The sequence below is a fragment of the Cornus florida genome, unplaced genomic scaffold (genome assembly GCF_030987335.1).
Source record: "Cornus florida cultivar Cherokee Brave unplaced genomic scaffold, ASM3098733v1 CherokeeBrave_3.0.0_Hap2_Chr11, whole genome shotgun sequence".
Classification (NCBI taxonomy): Eukaryota; Viridiplantae; Streptophyta; class Magnoliopsida; order Cornales; family Cornaceae; genus Cornus; species Cornus florida.
The window spans coordinates 113378923-113398512 of NW_026775581.1; the positions used below are offsets into that span (position 1 = coordinate 113378923).

At 33.5% G+C, this 19590-nt stretch overlaps 1 protein-coding gene across 2 annotated transcripts; it reads right to left on the minus strand.

The window, feature by feature from the left end:
- Positions 1–1966: 1966 nt before the first annotated feature.
- Positions 1967–7890, minus strand: LOC132284199 (L-Ala-D/L-amino acid epimerase). 2 transcript variants are annotated; one of them, XM_059786283.1, is made up of 7 exons: positions 7224–7889; positions 5461–5571; positions 5023–5239; positions 4472–4805; positions 4143–4204; positions 3933–4005; positions 1967–2325 (listed from the first exon to the last, which is right to left on the minus strand). In XM_059786283.1, coding segments are annotated over exons 1-7 (1287 nt in total). In that variant the 5' UTR covers positions 7713–7889; the 3' UTR covers positions 1967–2324. The 2 variants fall into 2 exon arrangements, with proteins under 2 accessions (XP_059642266.1, XP_059642265.1); XM_059786282.1 differs by lacking the exon at positions 1967–2325 and having other exon boundaries at positions 3929–4005; positions 7224–7890.
- Between the last annotated feature and the right edge of the window lie 11700 nt (positions 7891–19590).

The following is a 19590-nucleotide window of genomic DNA, read 5'->3' on the forward strand; positions in this document are numbered from 1 at the left end:
TATGTGGGGCTAAACTAAAATTAGAAGTTTGTGAAGCCAGTGGGGGGCACTGCAAGCATGACATATAAAGAGATAGTAAATTTATGCTCAAAATAGAATTACCAAAAGTACAGTCATGTAAAAGGATCTGTTTTGATTTGTAATACAATTTTGACTTTTTGCAGGTGTCGTCGGCATGGTACTCTGTGATACTATAACCGATCTAGATAAATAAAAATATAAATTAGTCGGTTCATAAAAATGTATATTAATATCAAATTCTTAAAAAGTAACAACGTATCAACTGATACGATGAACATAATTATTAATTAATTCTTTAATTTTCATTGCAAATAATAATCAAAATGAATCTCAAATCTAGATATTTTTATGGTGCAAAGGTTCTTTAATAATTACATTTACATAAACTGGCCGAATCAGCCAGTTCATGAAAATATATAATAAATTCTTAAAAATAATTACGAATTGAACAATATATTGCGTATCAATAAATACGACGGACCATGATTTACATTGACTTTGGACAAAGCAAATGTTTCCGATTTCTAAAAGTAAAGATTTCATTTTCATTTTTCACTTGCAATGACTCCCGGATATGCCAAAAATCATTATGATTAGATGAATTTATTATTTAAGGTCAAAAATAGAGTGCTTCATGTTCCCATGGTAGGCCCCATTATATCATAGCAAATTCACCTTATAATCTTCCCACTAGCTTGACCAGAAGTCAAGCTTGAACTAATCATTAACTTTCATGACAAAAGTGTGAATGGTGTTGGTGCAATCATAAGCTCACTAAGCACAAATTCCACAACCCAACTCATACCCACTATCACTCACCCACCCACTCACCAACACCATTGGCATCTATAATTGCTAGGCCATCAAATTGAGCATACAATATACATACATACATATATGAGTTGAATTAAGCATGCAAATGCGGCCACTTTCCCAAGAAAGTGGCATCCTAAGAAAGTGAAGGAAAACCATTCTCATTCATTTAGGAACTTAACAAACTGCTAAATATTATTTAATGCATAGGTAAAACTAGGACAGCAAAGTTCAAAGACACTGGTTCTGTTCTATCAGAAATCACTTTACATGAATAATATAACCAAAAAAAAAAAAAAATGTATTTGTCACTCTCAATATCCTAGATTAACATATAGACACTATAAAACATTTTATTATTATAACAATTTGCACTGCATGTATGATAGCTGCTGTAGTTTGCTACATCCATTCCCTGAGAATTTTTATTTTTATTAGATAATTATCGCACACATTTTACAAATGCACACATTTTACAAATTGTTCATAACAGAGCTCGAACTCTTCACCTCTTCCTTTTAACTTTTCTGACCCACCAAAAGCAGTCTCATTGATACATATTGGCTTGATTGAGATTTTGAGCTTTTAACTCTGATTGAAGAGGCCTAACTCACCATGTTATGACTTTTATCAACTGTTGATGGGTTTTTACCTTTGTTTTTGCTGTTTTATTATTATTATATTTTAAAAATTGATCAACCTTTACAACTTGAAACACAAATAGTACTAAATTATGCAAAATTGTATCAGTTTTCTTTTTCTTTTTCTTTTTTTTTCTTTTTTTCCTCTTAATAAGAAGAAATAAACACGCCTCCCATAGTTAATGTTTTAGTATCTGATAAATGATCATTTCTCAGTGTGATCCAAATTAATTGAAGGTGCTGAAAATGACTGGATAAGGATTTAACCTTTGACAGATTATATCATAGATCCTAAAATACCCTTATGAACTTTTAGGTTGATCTTAAACACTACTACCACTCAAAAAAGGTTATAAATAAATTTAAGAGGCTTCAATTTGTTTAACACTAAAATATGTTTCAAATTTCAATTGCAGATACTCGAGATCCAACTTCTGCTATATTGATGTGTTACACACACACACACACACACACACACAAACCTAATAGAATAATATTAAAGAGAGACTGATATATCATTCAGAGATGATTTAAAATTCTGACTTCATTTTACAAATGACTACTGACTACAAAGTCTGCCTAATTAGGAAGCTGTAAGCTCAATGTCCTCTAATTACATAATTTAAATTATGACCACTCTTTTACAAATTGCCTCACATGAAAAAGCATTTAATCTCCCTGCAGATGCCTCTCTTTTCCCTTCTCTTCATTTGTCAAAGCACCATGCAGAAACGAGAAACCAAACGCCAGCCAGGTGTCTTATTAAACAAGAAGCATAATTCAACCACCAACTTGATCTCACAAGTGGTATGACTGCTTAAATAGTGTAAACAACAACCCTGCTCATTTTCTGCAGATAATGTCACATTGTAAGCAAAGATGAAGTAAAAGTTGCAAACATAATGTTAAAATAGTAACTAGTTGAATTTAGAATAGCAACCAAACATCCAATAGTAACGGATTCTCCAACATTCATATGATACCATGTTCAAATTCCTCATAGATACATATGCACAAGGTATTGCTAGGGGTAGCATGCCATGCCAAGCAGGTCCTGAATCCTAATAATATGAAAAATAGTTCGTCTTGTCCAGTTTCAAGACAGTTGCATATTCTGTGAAGAAGGGAGTATGTGTGCAACATAGTTTAAACTCTAGCTAGAGGCGAATCCCGCTTCTCACAATTCTCGGTTTCTGAGACTTGAAGAAAACATTTAGGAAAATAGAAGAAAACCCGTCTTCTAAACCAATGTTTCCATATACTGAACTAAAGTAAAAAAAATTCAATTTTTTAATCCAAACTTTAACACCTCATATTTTCTTCAATTGGTTCAACACTATGGATATCAGCAATTTCAGACCTAAATCTCTATTTTTTTATTTCCCACTTCATTCAATATTTTATAAATTCATTTTCCAGTGTCTCTCAGCCCTCAGGATATCTCCAGTGTCCACTCCCAACAGGTAACTTTGGAACCAAATCCAAGTAATACTTATAGAACCCACTTCGATGACTTCCGATACTCATATCAGACCCAAAACCTACAATTACATCATTATTCTCAAACAGTTATTCCAGTTACTGATCAGTGCTGACCACATCATAGTGGAGATCCTCGAATCATTCCAAAAACTGAAAAGGTTGTTCCATCCAAAGTGCAAGAAATCTAATTTAAAATGCAAGAATGAAAATGGTGGGGAAATCCATAGGACTAAAGCGTCTCTAACGTCAATTTTGTGTTACGTCCATTCCTACAACCACCTTTATGAAGTAGAAACCCAAAATGCTTCTATCCGAGTTATACTCGGCTACTGGCAAAGAGTGATAGCCACATGACATGACTCGAGTGTTCAATTTATGTTATGCCCCTTATTAATTCAGCGTGTAAATAATGACAAAATCAATATTTCTAATAGATCAAGCCTTCAACTAAAAGGAATTCCACTCCAAATTTTCCATATTCACAAAATAACAGTCCATCGGAAAGGAATCCGATCTGCTTTAAAATGTTTCCTTAGAACAAAATTCAGCCTAAAATCAATCTCCTCAATAGATACAGACTCATTCTGTCATTGTATATTTGCACACACTTGATTCTTTGATCAAGCAGCTATAGAAATAGTAAGGTACTAAAGTTGTTATAAGAAAAGACCTTAAACCTGCATTTGCCAATATGTGTAATTCTACAGAAGTCCAGTTTTAAGTGATCCCAATAAAATATAATAGCAGAAACAAAGAAAATAACATGAGCAAGGAATAAACTTTTAACTATAACCATCAGGTCCACCAAGCCATAAAAGTGATGCAGTTATTGCTGCATTATATAATATAAATAAGTCATACAGAATATTTATTCATTTTCTTCCCTAAAACTAACTCAGAATAGAGGTAACCAATATTACTATTTCCAAAAATTAGACTGAAAATAAAAAACCAAACCTCAATGTCACAACTTACCATGCAATATCAACCCAATGAAGGAAACCACCATGACCTCTAGCATTTGTGAACCTGTAAATGGGACCGGAGACTAACCACAAAAAATGTTAACAGACACGTGACGGAAAAGTTTAAATCTATAAAAGCTGCAAATACCGATTGAGATAGCATTTAACACAAAAACCGCAAATTATGCCCTACAAAGTCAAAGAATGAGGTACAAAATACCTTCATACCCTTCCTGGACTGGATCTTCAGACAGCAGAAGAGGTGTATCTAGGTCAACAAATCTGTACATAAAATTTAAAGCATAAGTCAACATCAGAACATGAAGTAGAAAATGGTTAACAAGGATGATAATTTATATGTGAATAAGCTTGTTGATACTTGGTAAAACATTCAGGACAGGAAAGGATTATGAAAGTTACTGGGTTTATGTAATCTGAAACATTGTATTTATGAGGTAGTAAATGACCAGACATACAGAAAAATATATATATAGATCGGCATGTTGATACTGGCAATTTTTCTTAAAAATAAAACACTGTGATGCTTACTTGAAACACCCAAGGCCAGCAGCAAGATGACCAGCAAAGCCCATGGCCAGTCTAGTCTCAACCATACCACCAATCATCAGATCCAATCCTGATGCCCTTGCCACCTCAATAATTTCAAGGGCGCCAAGGACCCCAATTTTGGCAAGTTTAATGTTAATGACGTTTGCAAGTTTTCCTTCAACTATTTTCTTAACATCTAATAAACTCCTGCAGCTTTCATCAGCAGCAACAGATACCCCATATTTGTCTTTTGCAACACGACTAACTTGACCAAGACCTGCCCAATCATCTCTATGAACTGGTTGTTCAAAAAGAACGGGAGTCACCTTCATTTCTGCAAGAAATGACATTTTAAAGATTTCCATATGTTATGCAATCGTATTTACTCAAAATATTGAAATGCACTAAAGATATGCGCACACATGCAAGGTCTGCATTTTAAGAATAGTCATGTGCAAACGAAAAATATACTGCTCTATGTTTGTTCTAATTTATTTTTATTAAATAATGGGATGAAAAATTATCACTTTATGATTTCACAAATACTTTACCACGTAATGTTTCAAGAACTTGAATAGCTTCTGCAGAAGTGTAACCCTCATTAGCGTCTAGAATAAACAAGCAATTGGGGTGGGCCATGCGTATGGCTTGAAGCACTTCAATGTCTGCTTTCAGATTTTTACCCACCTTAAGTTTCAAGGTCTTGAATCCTTGTTTGCGGTACTTTGAAGCCAATTCAGCAGCTTCAGCAGCGGAAACAATTGGAATCTACACATACGCAAGTAGTTGATGTTATTATTCACAGTAAAGCTTCGAATAATGAGTCATTGTCACACCCATCAGCTTAATGGATGTGATAATGAACTAGAATTTAAAAACAAAAAAACAAAAATGACAAAAAAAAAAAAAATTGTTACATTACAGAACTGAAAGAAAGGACATTTTTCCAATTAAGCAATTAAGCATGTTATAGTAGACAGGGACTGAACTGTTATATCAGTAATAATGGAATTTGAAACTCCACCAAATAGTCTCCACAAAGGTATGCCTGCGCTGTTAGCAACTGCATCAATCAGTGCCATCTCAACTCCCGCCCTAACCTTCAATTGCAAGAGACAAATTAATCAGAACTAAAACCCTCTTAACTTATTAAAGTTGAAAATCTGAAATGGAAGAGTTACGTGTGCTTGCAAGAAAAAAAGTATGCACGGGTAAATAAACTTCCAAATATGTTTCTTCACTACTGACTGCAGGTTTATTGTTCCATCATATGTAATAACTACAAATATCACATCTACCATGTGTGAACACCATTATTGCTCTTCAACAGCAATGAAGACATGTCAAAAGAATGGATAAATTACCAGATCAGTGAATAAAAGACGGAAATAAATTTATCATATCAAAAACAGAAGAGAAACAAACAAGAGTCACAAGACAAAATAGAATTTGTGAAACTGTAAGGTTCTTTTTCCAATTGAAGAAGCATTTTAATCATTAAGTATCACCTTAAAAACAAGTTCATATCTTAAGAGAAAAAAATTCGGCCAGCATCCATAGGCAAACAAGTTACCACAAAAGGATGCAACATAAAACATAACGATTATTGTGGTTGATCAAATAATAGGGTGGATGAAACCCACAAAATGTACATCAATATCCCAAAGTCATTCTAAACCTAGGAGTCCACCATCATAAGAGTCCCATAGAAACTTTTATATTTTTGAAAGCCTACTCACACTAAAGGCACACTAAAGCCTTGAGATTCAATTTCAAGGGACCCTTTCTCCAGCTGACTGCATTTTCATAAAGCTTCAAGCCGAAGTGATAGCTGAATATGGATTGGCAACTCTTTTTTTTTTTTTTTCCAAAATATTTTACGATCAAACAGATTCTGCTTTCTTGGCAAAATCATAAGCACCCCTCAGCAGTAAATATCCATAAAAACAACAATGAGAAATAAGAAGTCTATTCAAATTTTTTTTTTTTCCCTGCTAGACTTGAGAAGCAAGAGGATATCTTCAACTCTCTTCATTTGCTTGTGACTAATTTCAATAGGTAAATTGCAACTAATTGGGCGAGTGAAGGACCAAAACCATATTTAATAGAAAGTATGGGCCTGCTTGCTTCAGTTTTCAAGAAAACAGAAAACTATGGGCCTTTTTTTTTTTCTTTTTTTCAGAAAGTAATTTCTAAAACTGTCAAACAAACAGACTGTTGTACAGTTTCTGATTTTTAGTTCTCAAAAACCAGAAAAATGTTCTTCAAAAACTGAACCAAACCAGCCCTAAAATCCTGTATAATTTTCTTAAAAAACAAAGTCTAGATAATATATACCCCATACCAAGCTCAACAGGCCTTCAGATCACTAGCCCAATTTATCTTGTATATGACGATCACTCCTGCCCACTTCATAAAATATTTTTACAACCTGGGACCAAAAATTTAGGTGCGTAGGAGGGGTGAGTAATATAGACCAAACAAAATACTGTAGCTGTTTTTAGCCTCTTAACTGATGTTCTATGATTTGGCAGTCCAAGAGCAATGGCCACTTGAAGCACATTTCTACTCTATATAGTTATAATATGACAGACACTTTTATTAATGTATATGATCCAAACACCAATTAACAAAACTCAGGAAACACCAAGTAACAAAACTAAGGAAACACCAATTATCCTACATAAATTTACATTTATTAAGAGAAGCAATAACAAAACCAAAAGAAAATTGAGAACTCCAAAACACTCACAGAAGCAAATTCATGGCCAGGTAGGATCTCGCCAATCTCACCCAACGCGGAACCCAAAGTCATTGCCGGACACCGTCGTAGAAACTTGCAGGCCTCCGCCGCCTTCACCATCGCCGCCGGCTGATCCTCTGCAGTGACAAACGGAAGAATCGGAGCCTCACCCCACCCCACACACCCATTACTTAATTCAATCCGAATCGCCACATTCTCGACCTTTTCAAGCCTCGACGACGCAATCGTAAAAGGGGCAATCAAAGGGACATTCAGTGGCCTCCCCTCTGCTCTTTGAACATCGACTGTGAATGTTTCCATCAAATTCTTGAAGCCAAAGGTTGTGGGTGTCTCAACCGCCATGTTTTTGCTGCCACCAGTGGCATAGGTGGCGAAAGTTGTGAAATTGGGTTGGGGTTTGGGGGTTTTTGGATTGTGGGTTTGTGAAAAGAGTAGGAAAGGAGATGAATAGTGTAGAGTCAACCCAATTGGACCCATTTGATGTGGAGTGAAGAGATAGGTGGTGTTCTGGAGTGTTATGATTGGGTTCAGAGAGAGTTATGTGAAGAATTGCCATTCTTAATAGCTCCTGTTGATGAAAAATCGAAAATGGCGAACAGTGAGGAGCTTATTTTATTCAGATTTCAATTTTAAATTATTGGACTAGTGTTTTGATTCTCGGGTGCATGTGCGTGTTTTGATTCTCTTGGGTTTTGGGTGCATGTGCTTGTTTTTCTTTTCTTGGAGAAGATTCACTTGATTGAATTATTCATTACGTTATTGTCTTTTTCGGGAGGTATGAATTTTTTTATTATCACGTGCTCTATTGTTTGCAATTAGTTTTTGGATATAAATTACACTAACCACAGTTTTCGTCCACATTTATGATTTATTGCTTTAACAAGATTTGGTACGTTACTCAATCTCTCTTGGCATGTTGTTTTTTTAAATAGGGTTATTTTCCCTCTCAAACATCTTTTAAAATTAATTACCACTCAGATCTTTAGATTTTAATTTCTGTTTTTTTTTTTTTGTTATTTTTCCGTTAAAAAGGTGCAGAATGACAATTTTATTCTTGGAATGACCAAATTGCCCTCATTTATTATTCTAAAACTCTTCACCTCACTCTTTTACAATTTGCAATATATCTCTACACACACACACATATATATAATATAAAAATATTATATATAAAAAATATAAATATAAATATAATATTATATATATTAGGTTGCAATGAGACTTTCTGATGGGTCTCGGTTGGATCAGAACATAACTTTAGTTTCGGTTGGACATCCATTTACCCAGTAAGGAGTTGGGTTTGAGGTTCAAAAATTGTGTGAAAAAATTAATTTCCTACTTATCTAATAAGGAATTGGGTTTTGAAAACTCTATAAATAGAGATGGGTGTGAAGGGTTTAGAGAAAAGAGAGAAAAGATATAAGAAATTTAAGGGTGAGTGTTGTGAGGAGATGAGTGAATATATGTAATTCTCGAGTGTATATATATAGCCTCATAAGAGATGATGAATGACTGAGTGGAATTTTGACATGTGGTATTATATTATCTTTATTGATTCATAATAGTGAAATTTCTCTCTCCCATGGACATAACCCTAGAATTGGGTAAACCATGTAAAATATTGTGTTATGCATTGATGTGTATGATTGTTATCTCCGTATATGTTTGTGTTGATGTTATGTGATGATGCTTCCACTATGTGTGATGAAGGAGGAATTTAACTCTCAATAACAGTCGACCATTGAATGGGTTGGAGGGAATTAATTATCCCCAACACAAGGAGCTTTGTTTTTGTTTGTCTCACCAATTTAGATCTTTTGAAATTTATGAATTTTGGGTCTATTGAATCTCACTGACTTGGGTATTTGTTGAAGTCACCGATTTTGGTACGTTGAAACTCTCCGATTTTGAGTTTGTTCTCTCTTGCTCGCAGTAATGAAGAAGAAGAAAATAAGAAAAAAGAAAGATATATATATATATAAAAGAAAATGAGGAGAAAGCTGGTTGGTGTACATAATAAGAAATTTATATATATATATATATATATATATATATATATATATATAATTATTATTTGGTCAGTGTACATAATGAGAAATATATATATATATATAAAGAGTAATTTTAAATTTATATAATAAAGGTCAAAAAGTATTCAAGTCATTTCAATCATTTTTAAGTCACCATATAGTTAAAATGGTAACAATGTCATTTTACATGGAAAAATATTTATGATACACTTGAAAAGTAACTTTTCGGGGTGCAAGTAAAAAAAGGACCAAACGTTTGTAATGCTGAGTGATAATTATTTTCAAAAGATATTTCAATGTGATATTTGATCAAATTTAAAGGGTGTCAGTGAAATTAACCCTTTAAAATATTTATTGATCAAATTGTATAAAATAATAATTTTATTTTTTTATATAAAAATGTTATTATTTTGGTTATAAAAATTACAGCATTATTAACTTCTTATACTCGTATAGTTATTTTAGGTGAACGAAATTTATACTATCTAATTAGTGGCCCAGTTGAAACCCCTAGTGATCCAGATGAAACCCCCCTTGTACAAATAACCCCTAGATTACCCAACCCGTCCGTGAACTAATAAAATGTGTCCGTGAACTAATAATAATGTTAGTTTGATAACGAAATGGGAAAAATGTCCCTACCATACTATTTATGTTTACCATATTGTTCATAAACCCTAAACAACATCGTATTGTATTTCGTACATAAAACATTTGTAGTACACGTGTAACGACTCCTAAATGCGGATTTGTAGGGTACATACGCGGAGAAGGGGCCTCCGAACAGTTTCTGGCGGGTCTTCGGGTACTTGTAGATGATGACCCGTTGCTCTATGACGGTATATACATGCATACATATATACATATGTTATATGTATAACCTTGAATATTGAAACTTTCTTGAATGGTTGACTATTTGGAAATAGAATATCTTTTACTTTCTCTATAACTTTGTTAATCATGGTATATGATAATCTGGGTTTACATTCTTTGGTTTCCTCTAATTGATACTTGCGATTTTGATTTGGGATTACGAACTTGTGGTAGAAAAAATATTACTGCTGTATAAGAAATTGGAAAAAACCACCGAGAGAGTTGGGTACAATACCACATCGAAGTTTTTTACTTTGCTTTGATTTGTTCAGATTTCGAAATGGATTATGTTATTTTTTTAGAATATGGTAAGAAAAGCATCTTCTGTATACAAATTCTAATAGCTCTAAAGTTGTTCAACGGTGTCAATTTCAGTTTTTCATTTGTTTTATATTAGAGAAGCTTCTTCATAATTTCATGTCTTCCTTTCTAACAAATCTTAGAGAAGCTTCATCAATGATATAACAGATACCAGTGGGGTTCAGCTAGGGCTTGATCACGTGAAAAATGGAAAATGTTATTCTGATCATTAAATATTTAAGTACTCACATTGCTGGATCTTTCTGTTAAGTTAAGTTTTAATGGTAAACTTAACAGAAATAATAGTTTAATTAGCTTATATGATGCTTTTCGCACCAGATTCTAAAATTTATTTTATATGTGCATATAATATATATGCACTCACACACACACATATTCCTTACCGACACCTTGAAGAGTAGATAGCTGGCATTAGTTCAAAATTTTCTGAGGCATCCATTTGGGAGAATCTATTACTATTATTTTGAGACTAATAAGCTTTTTCCTTACTTTACTAATAATTTAAAATTTTAACAATTCGTTTTAGTGAAAAAGAACCAACAACAGAAATAGTACTCCTACTATCAAACAACACCCAAATTCATGATGCACTCAAATATATGTGTCGGTGTGTATATCTGAAACAACACTGTTTGGATGCTGGAAATCCCTCTCAACAAACACTGGACAAGGCGAATCAAGTAGAGAATATAATCTTGAAAGTGTCCCTGGAACCTTATTTGAAGTAAGAGGAAAAAGAAAAACAACCTTTTTATATATAATAATAATTGACTTCTTTCAGACTTAAAAGTTCACCAATAGTACTTGTGATTTGTGAAAGCTCATTTGAGGCAAATGTGTAACTCATGAACAAGAAACAGATAACAATCATAACATTATTGAAATGAAAATCAAACTTGTGTGGCCTGCCATGAGCCCATTCTCAATCAAACCTCCAAAAACTATCTGCATTTACATTGTGGGTGTCTTCCTTTTACTTTATTGTTTTGTTGCCAAATATGCTGGCTTTAAGAGGATTCCACTAGGTCTAATTGAATGCTACCTTTATGAGCACTAATACAAGGGATAAGATTACACTGGTTCCAGCCTACTCAAGTCAAATACTATTACACAAGGATATATGTGTCAAGTTATTGTATTTTGATGAATGATTGGTTCAAAAAGGTAAGATCAGCATTCACCTGTCACCAAATTAAAGGGCATATGACTGTCATGCTAGCTTTCTCCCACAACAAAATCTGTGACAGAGAAGAGTGGGATCTGCATAGAACCAACCATCAAATTCATAGTGGCTGAGTTGACCCACCATCTTAGTGTCAAAACTTGAGTGCACTTCATGCCTGCCAATCCTGATGCAACTAAGAAGAATCACATAAAGATTAAGCAGAGAAGACTTTGATAGAGACAAAAAAGAAGTCACTTAAGTGATGAATATATACTTTACAGCAAGTATAAGAAGGAAGAGTTTGTGGGGGCTGTTCACTTCTCAAGCAAAACACACACACACACACACACACACAGTGTACTTTACAGCAAGTAGAAGAAGGCAGAGTTTGTGGGGGCTGTTCACTTCTCAAGCAAAACACACACACACACACAGAGTGAGAGAGATGGTAAGGGAGTGGAAAGAGGTGAGTGCTAGGAATGGAGGTGGTGGTGGTGATACATATATAGTATTCTGGGCAATCATCGTCACATTATCCCTCATCTCAGCCATAATCTTCTCTTGTGCAGAAGGTGCATCCAGAGACAAAAATTCTGCAGGTGAGCCAAGTGCTTACGGTGCAGAATGCGCCGCTGGGTGTGGGGGAGGCTGTGGTGGATGACTTCAATCCTACCACTTCTCTTAACACAAAGCCAAGAACTAGAGTCTGACAATCCATTGCCAAAAATGAGAGGAAGCTCTTTTCTAATTCAGATCATTCACCTACAGCAGGTTTCAAAATAAATTTTGCTGCTACTTGGAACCGGACTTGATTCCAGAGAACCATAGTTATGGAATGTAAAGCATTTTCAGAGTGATTAATCGACACCTTTGTATTGTGGTTCATAAATTATCATTTCACAAATTATATACAAATTTTCTTCCCTGGTTGACACACTTCATTTTACATATATGCACACACATTTTAAACAGTTACAAACACACATGCAAACATTGACACACTCCACTATGTACTATAAAGACTTTCTGGGTAATGGCTAACCACTCCACAACAATATGAGGTAGCATCCTCTAATTAACAAAGGCAGTAAATTGAACAAACAAAAATATTAAATTTATTCAAAACTTATAAGCTATTGATTTTAGACCAGAATTACCACCAACATGAACAACTGTGTTTTTCTATTGATAACTTGTAGTCATAAATAAGTATTTAGGGTGCAGATCATCTACCTACATACACAGAATTTTCAGCAATTAGCTGATGCATTGTGCCACATCTAAGTGCTTATGGAATTCTACAACAATTTAATACTCAATTCCAACAGAACTATACAATATTACAAAGCATTGTACAATATGTAACTTCTAGTTATAAGACACTGATAATATACAAGTGAGGACAAGTAAAAGAAAAAGAAAAAAAGATTATGCTAGTCAGTCTTTAAAACTTCAAAATTAAGACAGGTTTTCACAGTTCATGCTCTGACTTGAACCTAGCTCAGCTTAATCATTTCAAGTACTGTAATACCCTTAATTTTAAAAGGATAGTCTTGGTATTTATTTATTTGTTTTAATTGTATTTTTAATTATTTAATTGATTATTTGACTAATTGCTTATGTGTTTAATTGAATTAGGTATTACTTGATTATTTGATTACGTGTCTATGTATTATTTGTATTTGTCTATGTGTTAATTATTTAATTAGATTATGTGCTTAAATGGTATTTTGATTAATTGTAAATTATATATATATATATTTTTTTATTATTTTCTTTTATTTTTCTTTTATGATTATGGTCAGTAGTAATGGGCCATTGGATAGGAGGTTGGATGTGTATGGACTATTACCCTTGGATAGTTGTGTATGTATATATATAGATATATATTATATACATATATAAAAAGGAAAGTAATTTATTAATTACTTCTATGGTAACTTGGGTAGTAATATTTAATCTGATGTATACGTTTTATATTTAAATAATAAAAATATACGTAGATTTGATACGTGTTATGTTTTAAGTTACTTTATAATATTATGGTAACTTAAGTATTATTGGATAATCCATTAATAAATAATGGAATGTGTATAATTTATTTATTTAATAAAGATATACATAAATTATATACGTAACATATTTTACTTACCTTTTTAATATATATAAAAAGGAAATTAATTGATTAATTACTTTTATGGTAACCTGGGTAGTAATATTTTATCTGATGTATATGTTTTATATTTAACTAATAAAAATATACATAGATTTGATACGTATTATGTTTTAAGTTACTTTATACTATTATGGTAACTTCAGTATTATTGGATAATCCATTAATAAAGAATGGAATGTGTATAATTTATTTATTTAATAAAGATATACATAAATTATATACGTAACATATTTTACTTACCTTTTTAATATTTTAATATTTATTTTTTTTAAGTTGACGTGAATTGGTAAAAGGATTAGGGTTATTTTATTTAGCCTATAAATATATAGCTATAGGTTGTAAAAGGGGGTTAGAAATATTCACGTGATATATTCTAGAGAGAGAGAGTTAGAGAAGGAAGAAGGAAGAAGGAATGAGGAAAAGGAAGGAAGGAGGAGAAAAACCCTGTAGAGAGAAGATCAAGGAAGAAGAAATTTAACTTTCGATCCGAAAGTTTAAGGTAAGTTCTTCTTCTATCTCTTTCCCTTTGATTCGTGTTTCTGTACATGCCTAGGAAATTCCAGAATTCATTAAACACATAAAATTAAATAATTATGCATGTTTAATTGGGTTAGAACATAGGTTTTATGAAATTGGTTCATATCTGTTCTTGTGTTATGAATTGATAAAATGCATGATTTTGATTTGATTTCTTATGTGAATTTTTACATGTTTAAATTATGTATTTTTCATATCTGTGGAATGATGGAACGTAGAAACATGCCTAGGATTCCTGAACATTAAATAGGGACTAGGTTTGGGTTTTAATAAATTTAAATAGACTCAATCATAATGATGCTTGCTATTTGAATGTTTTAAACAAACGAATGGATTTAATCTTTTAAAATATTTTAGCAATTGAGATTAAATGTGTAGGATGAATTGGATATAGAGAATCCTTATTTAACGGTATAATAAAATATCATCATGTATAAGATTCAGTTTGTGTAGGACATATGATATAGGAAGTTTAAAGAAATAATAAGTCATTCATATTATGTGATAACTTGATATCATATTTATCATAGTTATTTATGGAATGTTTGATGTATTTCCTTAATTGTTACATCAATTGTTGGATTGTGTGGTTTAATGCACCGGTATGGGACGGTGGTATTCTAGGGATGGATTAACTTATCAGTTAAGTCCTACCTATTTTATATAAGGGAATGGATTAACTAAAATGTTAAGTCCTACTTATATTTAAGTCAGGTCAGCTGAACAAGTTGAATGACTTATGGAGGATTAATTTATTATATAAGGGAATGGATTAACTAAAATGTTAAGTCCTACTTATATTAAAGTCAGGTCAGCTGAACAAGTTGAATGACTTATGGAGGATTAATTTATACTGGATAGGATGGTTACTAGATTTTATATATATAAGTATGGTGTCATGATATGAGTTTGAGTCTCAGGATCAATGGTTATGGCGCGTATATCGCCAGGAATGTGTAGCTAGATATAGTGTAGTTGTGTACCCTGGTAGGTCTAGGTACTCATGCCCACTATATGTGCGTTTTGCATGTTGCCTACTATTCAGGTTGAGACAACCCTATAGTCTAGTGAGGTTCCTTTAGTGTGTATATATATATATACGGACTACTAGTTACTGTTGGATTGACTAGGATGTATACGTGTATCGGATCTCTGCTTGGACTGTAGTAGAGTAGAACTTGTTTGTGGGCCTGACCCACCATTATTTTTCAGGTGTTCGTCACGAGTAGAGGTTGTTCGTGCTAAGCGGGGATCAGTCTACTTTATTCTTTCGATGCTACATAGGAGTTCCTTTATGATTCAGTTTCCTGTTTCAGATTACTGTCATTTGTTTAGTTTGGATTTTCTAGGGGTCCACACAGTATGGATTCCCAAGTTGTATTTTGGAGGATCAGTTGTATCAGAAGAGTTTATTAATTAATGGAAATATATTATGAGGTTTATTATTAGATTATCGTTTTAGTTTCTTGTCAGCATTTTATTTATTCTTCTTTATTCTTTTGTACTCTGTGTTCGTTTATTATCAATTTGTTTTGATATCCTCGGGTATTCGGGCGTGGGCCTGGCCAACCCACATTCGGAAATTCGAGGGTATGACAGTTGGTATCAGAGCACTCCAGGTTCAAGTGTCCTTAGGAGTGTCTTTCGTTATGAGACTTCCGCGTTGTCTCTTAAAACTTAGAGCCGTATTAGGATTCGTTGTACTCTATTTACGATTTTTTTAGGAGGAGCTGATGTCAATTATATTCTATAGTCATAGAATGGTTGGCACTAGGAAAAGGATGGGTTCAAGGCGAAAGCGAAAAAGACCTAAAGGAGTAAAGGAGTACGTTATCGATTTCGTTGCCAGAAGGCAGAGTTAGGGATTGATGGTTTAGGTTCGTTTAGTGTTACTTTAAAAGTATAAGCCAAGGAAGGATTTAGGTGTACGTGATAGGTCACCGCATATCGAGGCCAACACGACTTCAGTTGATCTCAAAAAGGAAACAAGCGAGGAGTAGGAGCCGAAAAGGATCCTAATGGAGGAGATTTTTGTGCATCCAATAGAGAGGGTACTAAATCTTGAAGATGGATGATCGCACGAGGTGATCTGAATTGCTAGTAGTATAGCGAATGTTATTAGTAAAATTGGGGTTGATCAATCTACAAATAATTAAGCTTTCTTATCATCTCTAAAAGAGGTATATAAGAAGTATTATTCAAGAGTTTGGGGATCGGATGTGTTCTTATCAGAATGAAATACATAATTTTTAAATCACATACAAGAGGGCATTGGTATTATGTTGTGACATTCTAAATCGCCTTAAAAAGCCAAGTTAGACAGTTTACATTCCGCATATAAGAAGGATGAGAGTTAAGCCCTTGGTATTTGCTTAGGCAAACATTTGTGTTTTTAAGCTATATTTTAAAGGATATGTTTCAAGGTTGGATGATTATTTACGAAACTATAAAAGGAAATTTTGAAACAATCTAATAAGGTTGATTTCAAATGAGACTTTCTTTTCTAGAAAGAACGATATCCTAAGTATGAGTATATTTTGTTTTATTGTGTTTATCATACATGCTTTATTATTATTATTATTATTATTATTTTTTGTTAATTACTCGGGATTTGGTATGTGGTTTAGTTGGGGACACAAGTGTGTGATCAGTCAACTATTGTTTTAATAACATGGAGTACTAACGCTATTTATGCTAGAGTTGTGAGCGTACGGTCGTAGAATTTGGTAGATACACATAAATCTAGCCAATCTATTGGACCTGGACATATGTCATTATGGTGTATTTTGGGATGGGATAATTAAACCATCACTACGATTCAAACAATCTAGAACGATTAGTTTGATATACTTTATGTTAGGTATGGATTCGTATCATATTACAACGCCATGATATTGGTGGTTGTTAATGTTTAGGTATACGTGAGGTAGTGGTAAATAAAGATCACTGTAACGCCATGATGATTTATCAGAGGTGCTGGATTTGCTGAACATCTTCTTGAAAATTTTAGAAGTTGTTACCAAGTCGGATGGAGGATTTAGTACTGGATTAAGTACTTATTGGAATGACACTGAGTGAGGATAGAAGACTGAATAAATATTCATCAGTAAATTCTTAATCAAGAATTTATTCACGAGGGTGTGTCATTAGGAGGAATTTGCCGGTGTTGCACATAGAGGAGGAAACTAAGTCTCTTCATTTCCATAAATAATATGAAATTATTTTTTAGTTACAATTTGCAACAATTAGCTGTTACTAGGAAATTGATAACTTATGTAGAGGATGGAAAGATTTCATATTCTTTTGAAGTTAGACAAAGAAATCGGATTGTCATTAACTTGTCTTAAAGAAGTAGGGTGTGTCAAAGACAAGATGGTGAAACCAAACACCTATATAATGATGAGGTGCATGGTATGTATGGAAAGGTCGTAGTTTATTTACTTTTGTTGAGTTAAAGTCATAGTTGACTATTGGTAAATGGAATCACCGATTGATTTTCAATATCGGCAAGTTTATCATGTATCAGTGGTGGATAGATTTAGTTACAGAATTCGCTTTTGAAGATGCTTCAATTTAAACGTTGGGTACAGACGAAAGCTGGTGGTACCGGACTAACGGTACTTTCTATAAACAAATTGGATGGAGGATGCACGGACTGAGTTTCATAACTTTTAGTTCTTCATCCTGGTGGAAAGATGATGCTTCACGATAGGCAGGAGAAGGGACATAGTGATTTCTCTCCAAGTCTAATATTTATTAGATAGTAGAGATGGACCATCAAAGATCACTAGATCCTTTGCTGCCATTTCCTATACTAAAGTGGAAATGAGAGAGCATTTTACGATTTAGTTGCGGGATTTTTGATTTTACACAAGGGTCAGGATTCTGGATGGGATATTGGTTGACTGATATATTAGGTCAGCTTGATTCTTGTCTATTTCGAACTGGTAGGACTTTAGTTCATACGAATAGAATGGATCACGAGACGGTTTAGATAGATAGAATTGGTAATTCACACTTTATATCAAGTTTCGTCTGGTGGAAGCAATTATGGAAGTGGATGCTCTTAACAACCGATAAGATATTTAAATCTTTCGGTTCGTTGATGAGTTATCAGTTGAATGTATAGCAAGTTTAATAATAACACTTGTTATTACCAATGTAGTTCAGAAGGTCAATTTTAAATATTGGAGCTGACCCTAGAGAAGGAGTTTAAGGTACTGGAGGAAAGTTAGTAGTTTCTGTAAATAGTGATATGACGGTCGGGCGACTGAGATGGAAATTTATAATTTTTCTTGGTACACCCAAATGGTTAGAAGGTACATCACGACATTAAATGTCAGTTTTAGTGCACAAGTACGGATAAGAATGTGTATATAATTGCCCTAAGTGTAAAACCTGCTACAAAGGTAGAAAGTTGATCATCGGATATCATAGAATCTTTAGCCACTTCTTATAACAAATATGGAAGTTGAACTAAACAAGAGTGACGGTCAGTGGGAAGGATCGACATTGATTTGGAATTTCAATTTTTCATACGGAATCCGAGTGGTGGATTGAGAAAGATCGCTTGAGGACATAAATTTGAGTGATGCTTATTTTAGAACTTCATAGTAGTTATATAGTTCAGTGATAGTGGTGTTATAGCATGTGGATGTCCATATTAGTGGATGCAAAGTGCTATTTCGAAGGAGCTTTATGAAGATTTTGGAGCAGCAGCTCTACTTCATATATATAAAAGGAGGAATTAATCAGGAGATTAAATTAGACCATAAAGGATATGTTTGAGGCGTATATCCTAGATTTTCATGGACTGTTGGAAGTGTTTACTTCACTTGTCGGAATTTTGTCTGTGATATTGTTGGCACAAGGAGGTTAGTGTGACAACTTTGGAGGTTTTGTATCTTTCACAATGCATACCTCTCATTTGTTGGTTGGAAATGGAAGTAAGGGTTGTACAATCAGACCTCGACTTCATTTAAAAATATGCCAGAAAGAGATACTTCCCTTTGTACTGAAATGCCCGCGGTTGGGAGGCGACAGTGGGATGTTGTAAATAGTTGAACTCGTATACTAGAGTTTTTCTATCAGGAAGTAGTTTGCTCGTTCTGTTTTCCATGTAGGAAGAAAGGCGATTTTTGGAGAAAGGTCAATTTTACTTATTACATTGACTTTTAGAGAATTGTGTTTCGCAATTGAGGCAGTCGCCTCTGAATTAGCGTTACCAAATTATTAGCGCTGGGTGCATAGGAG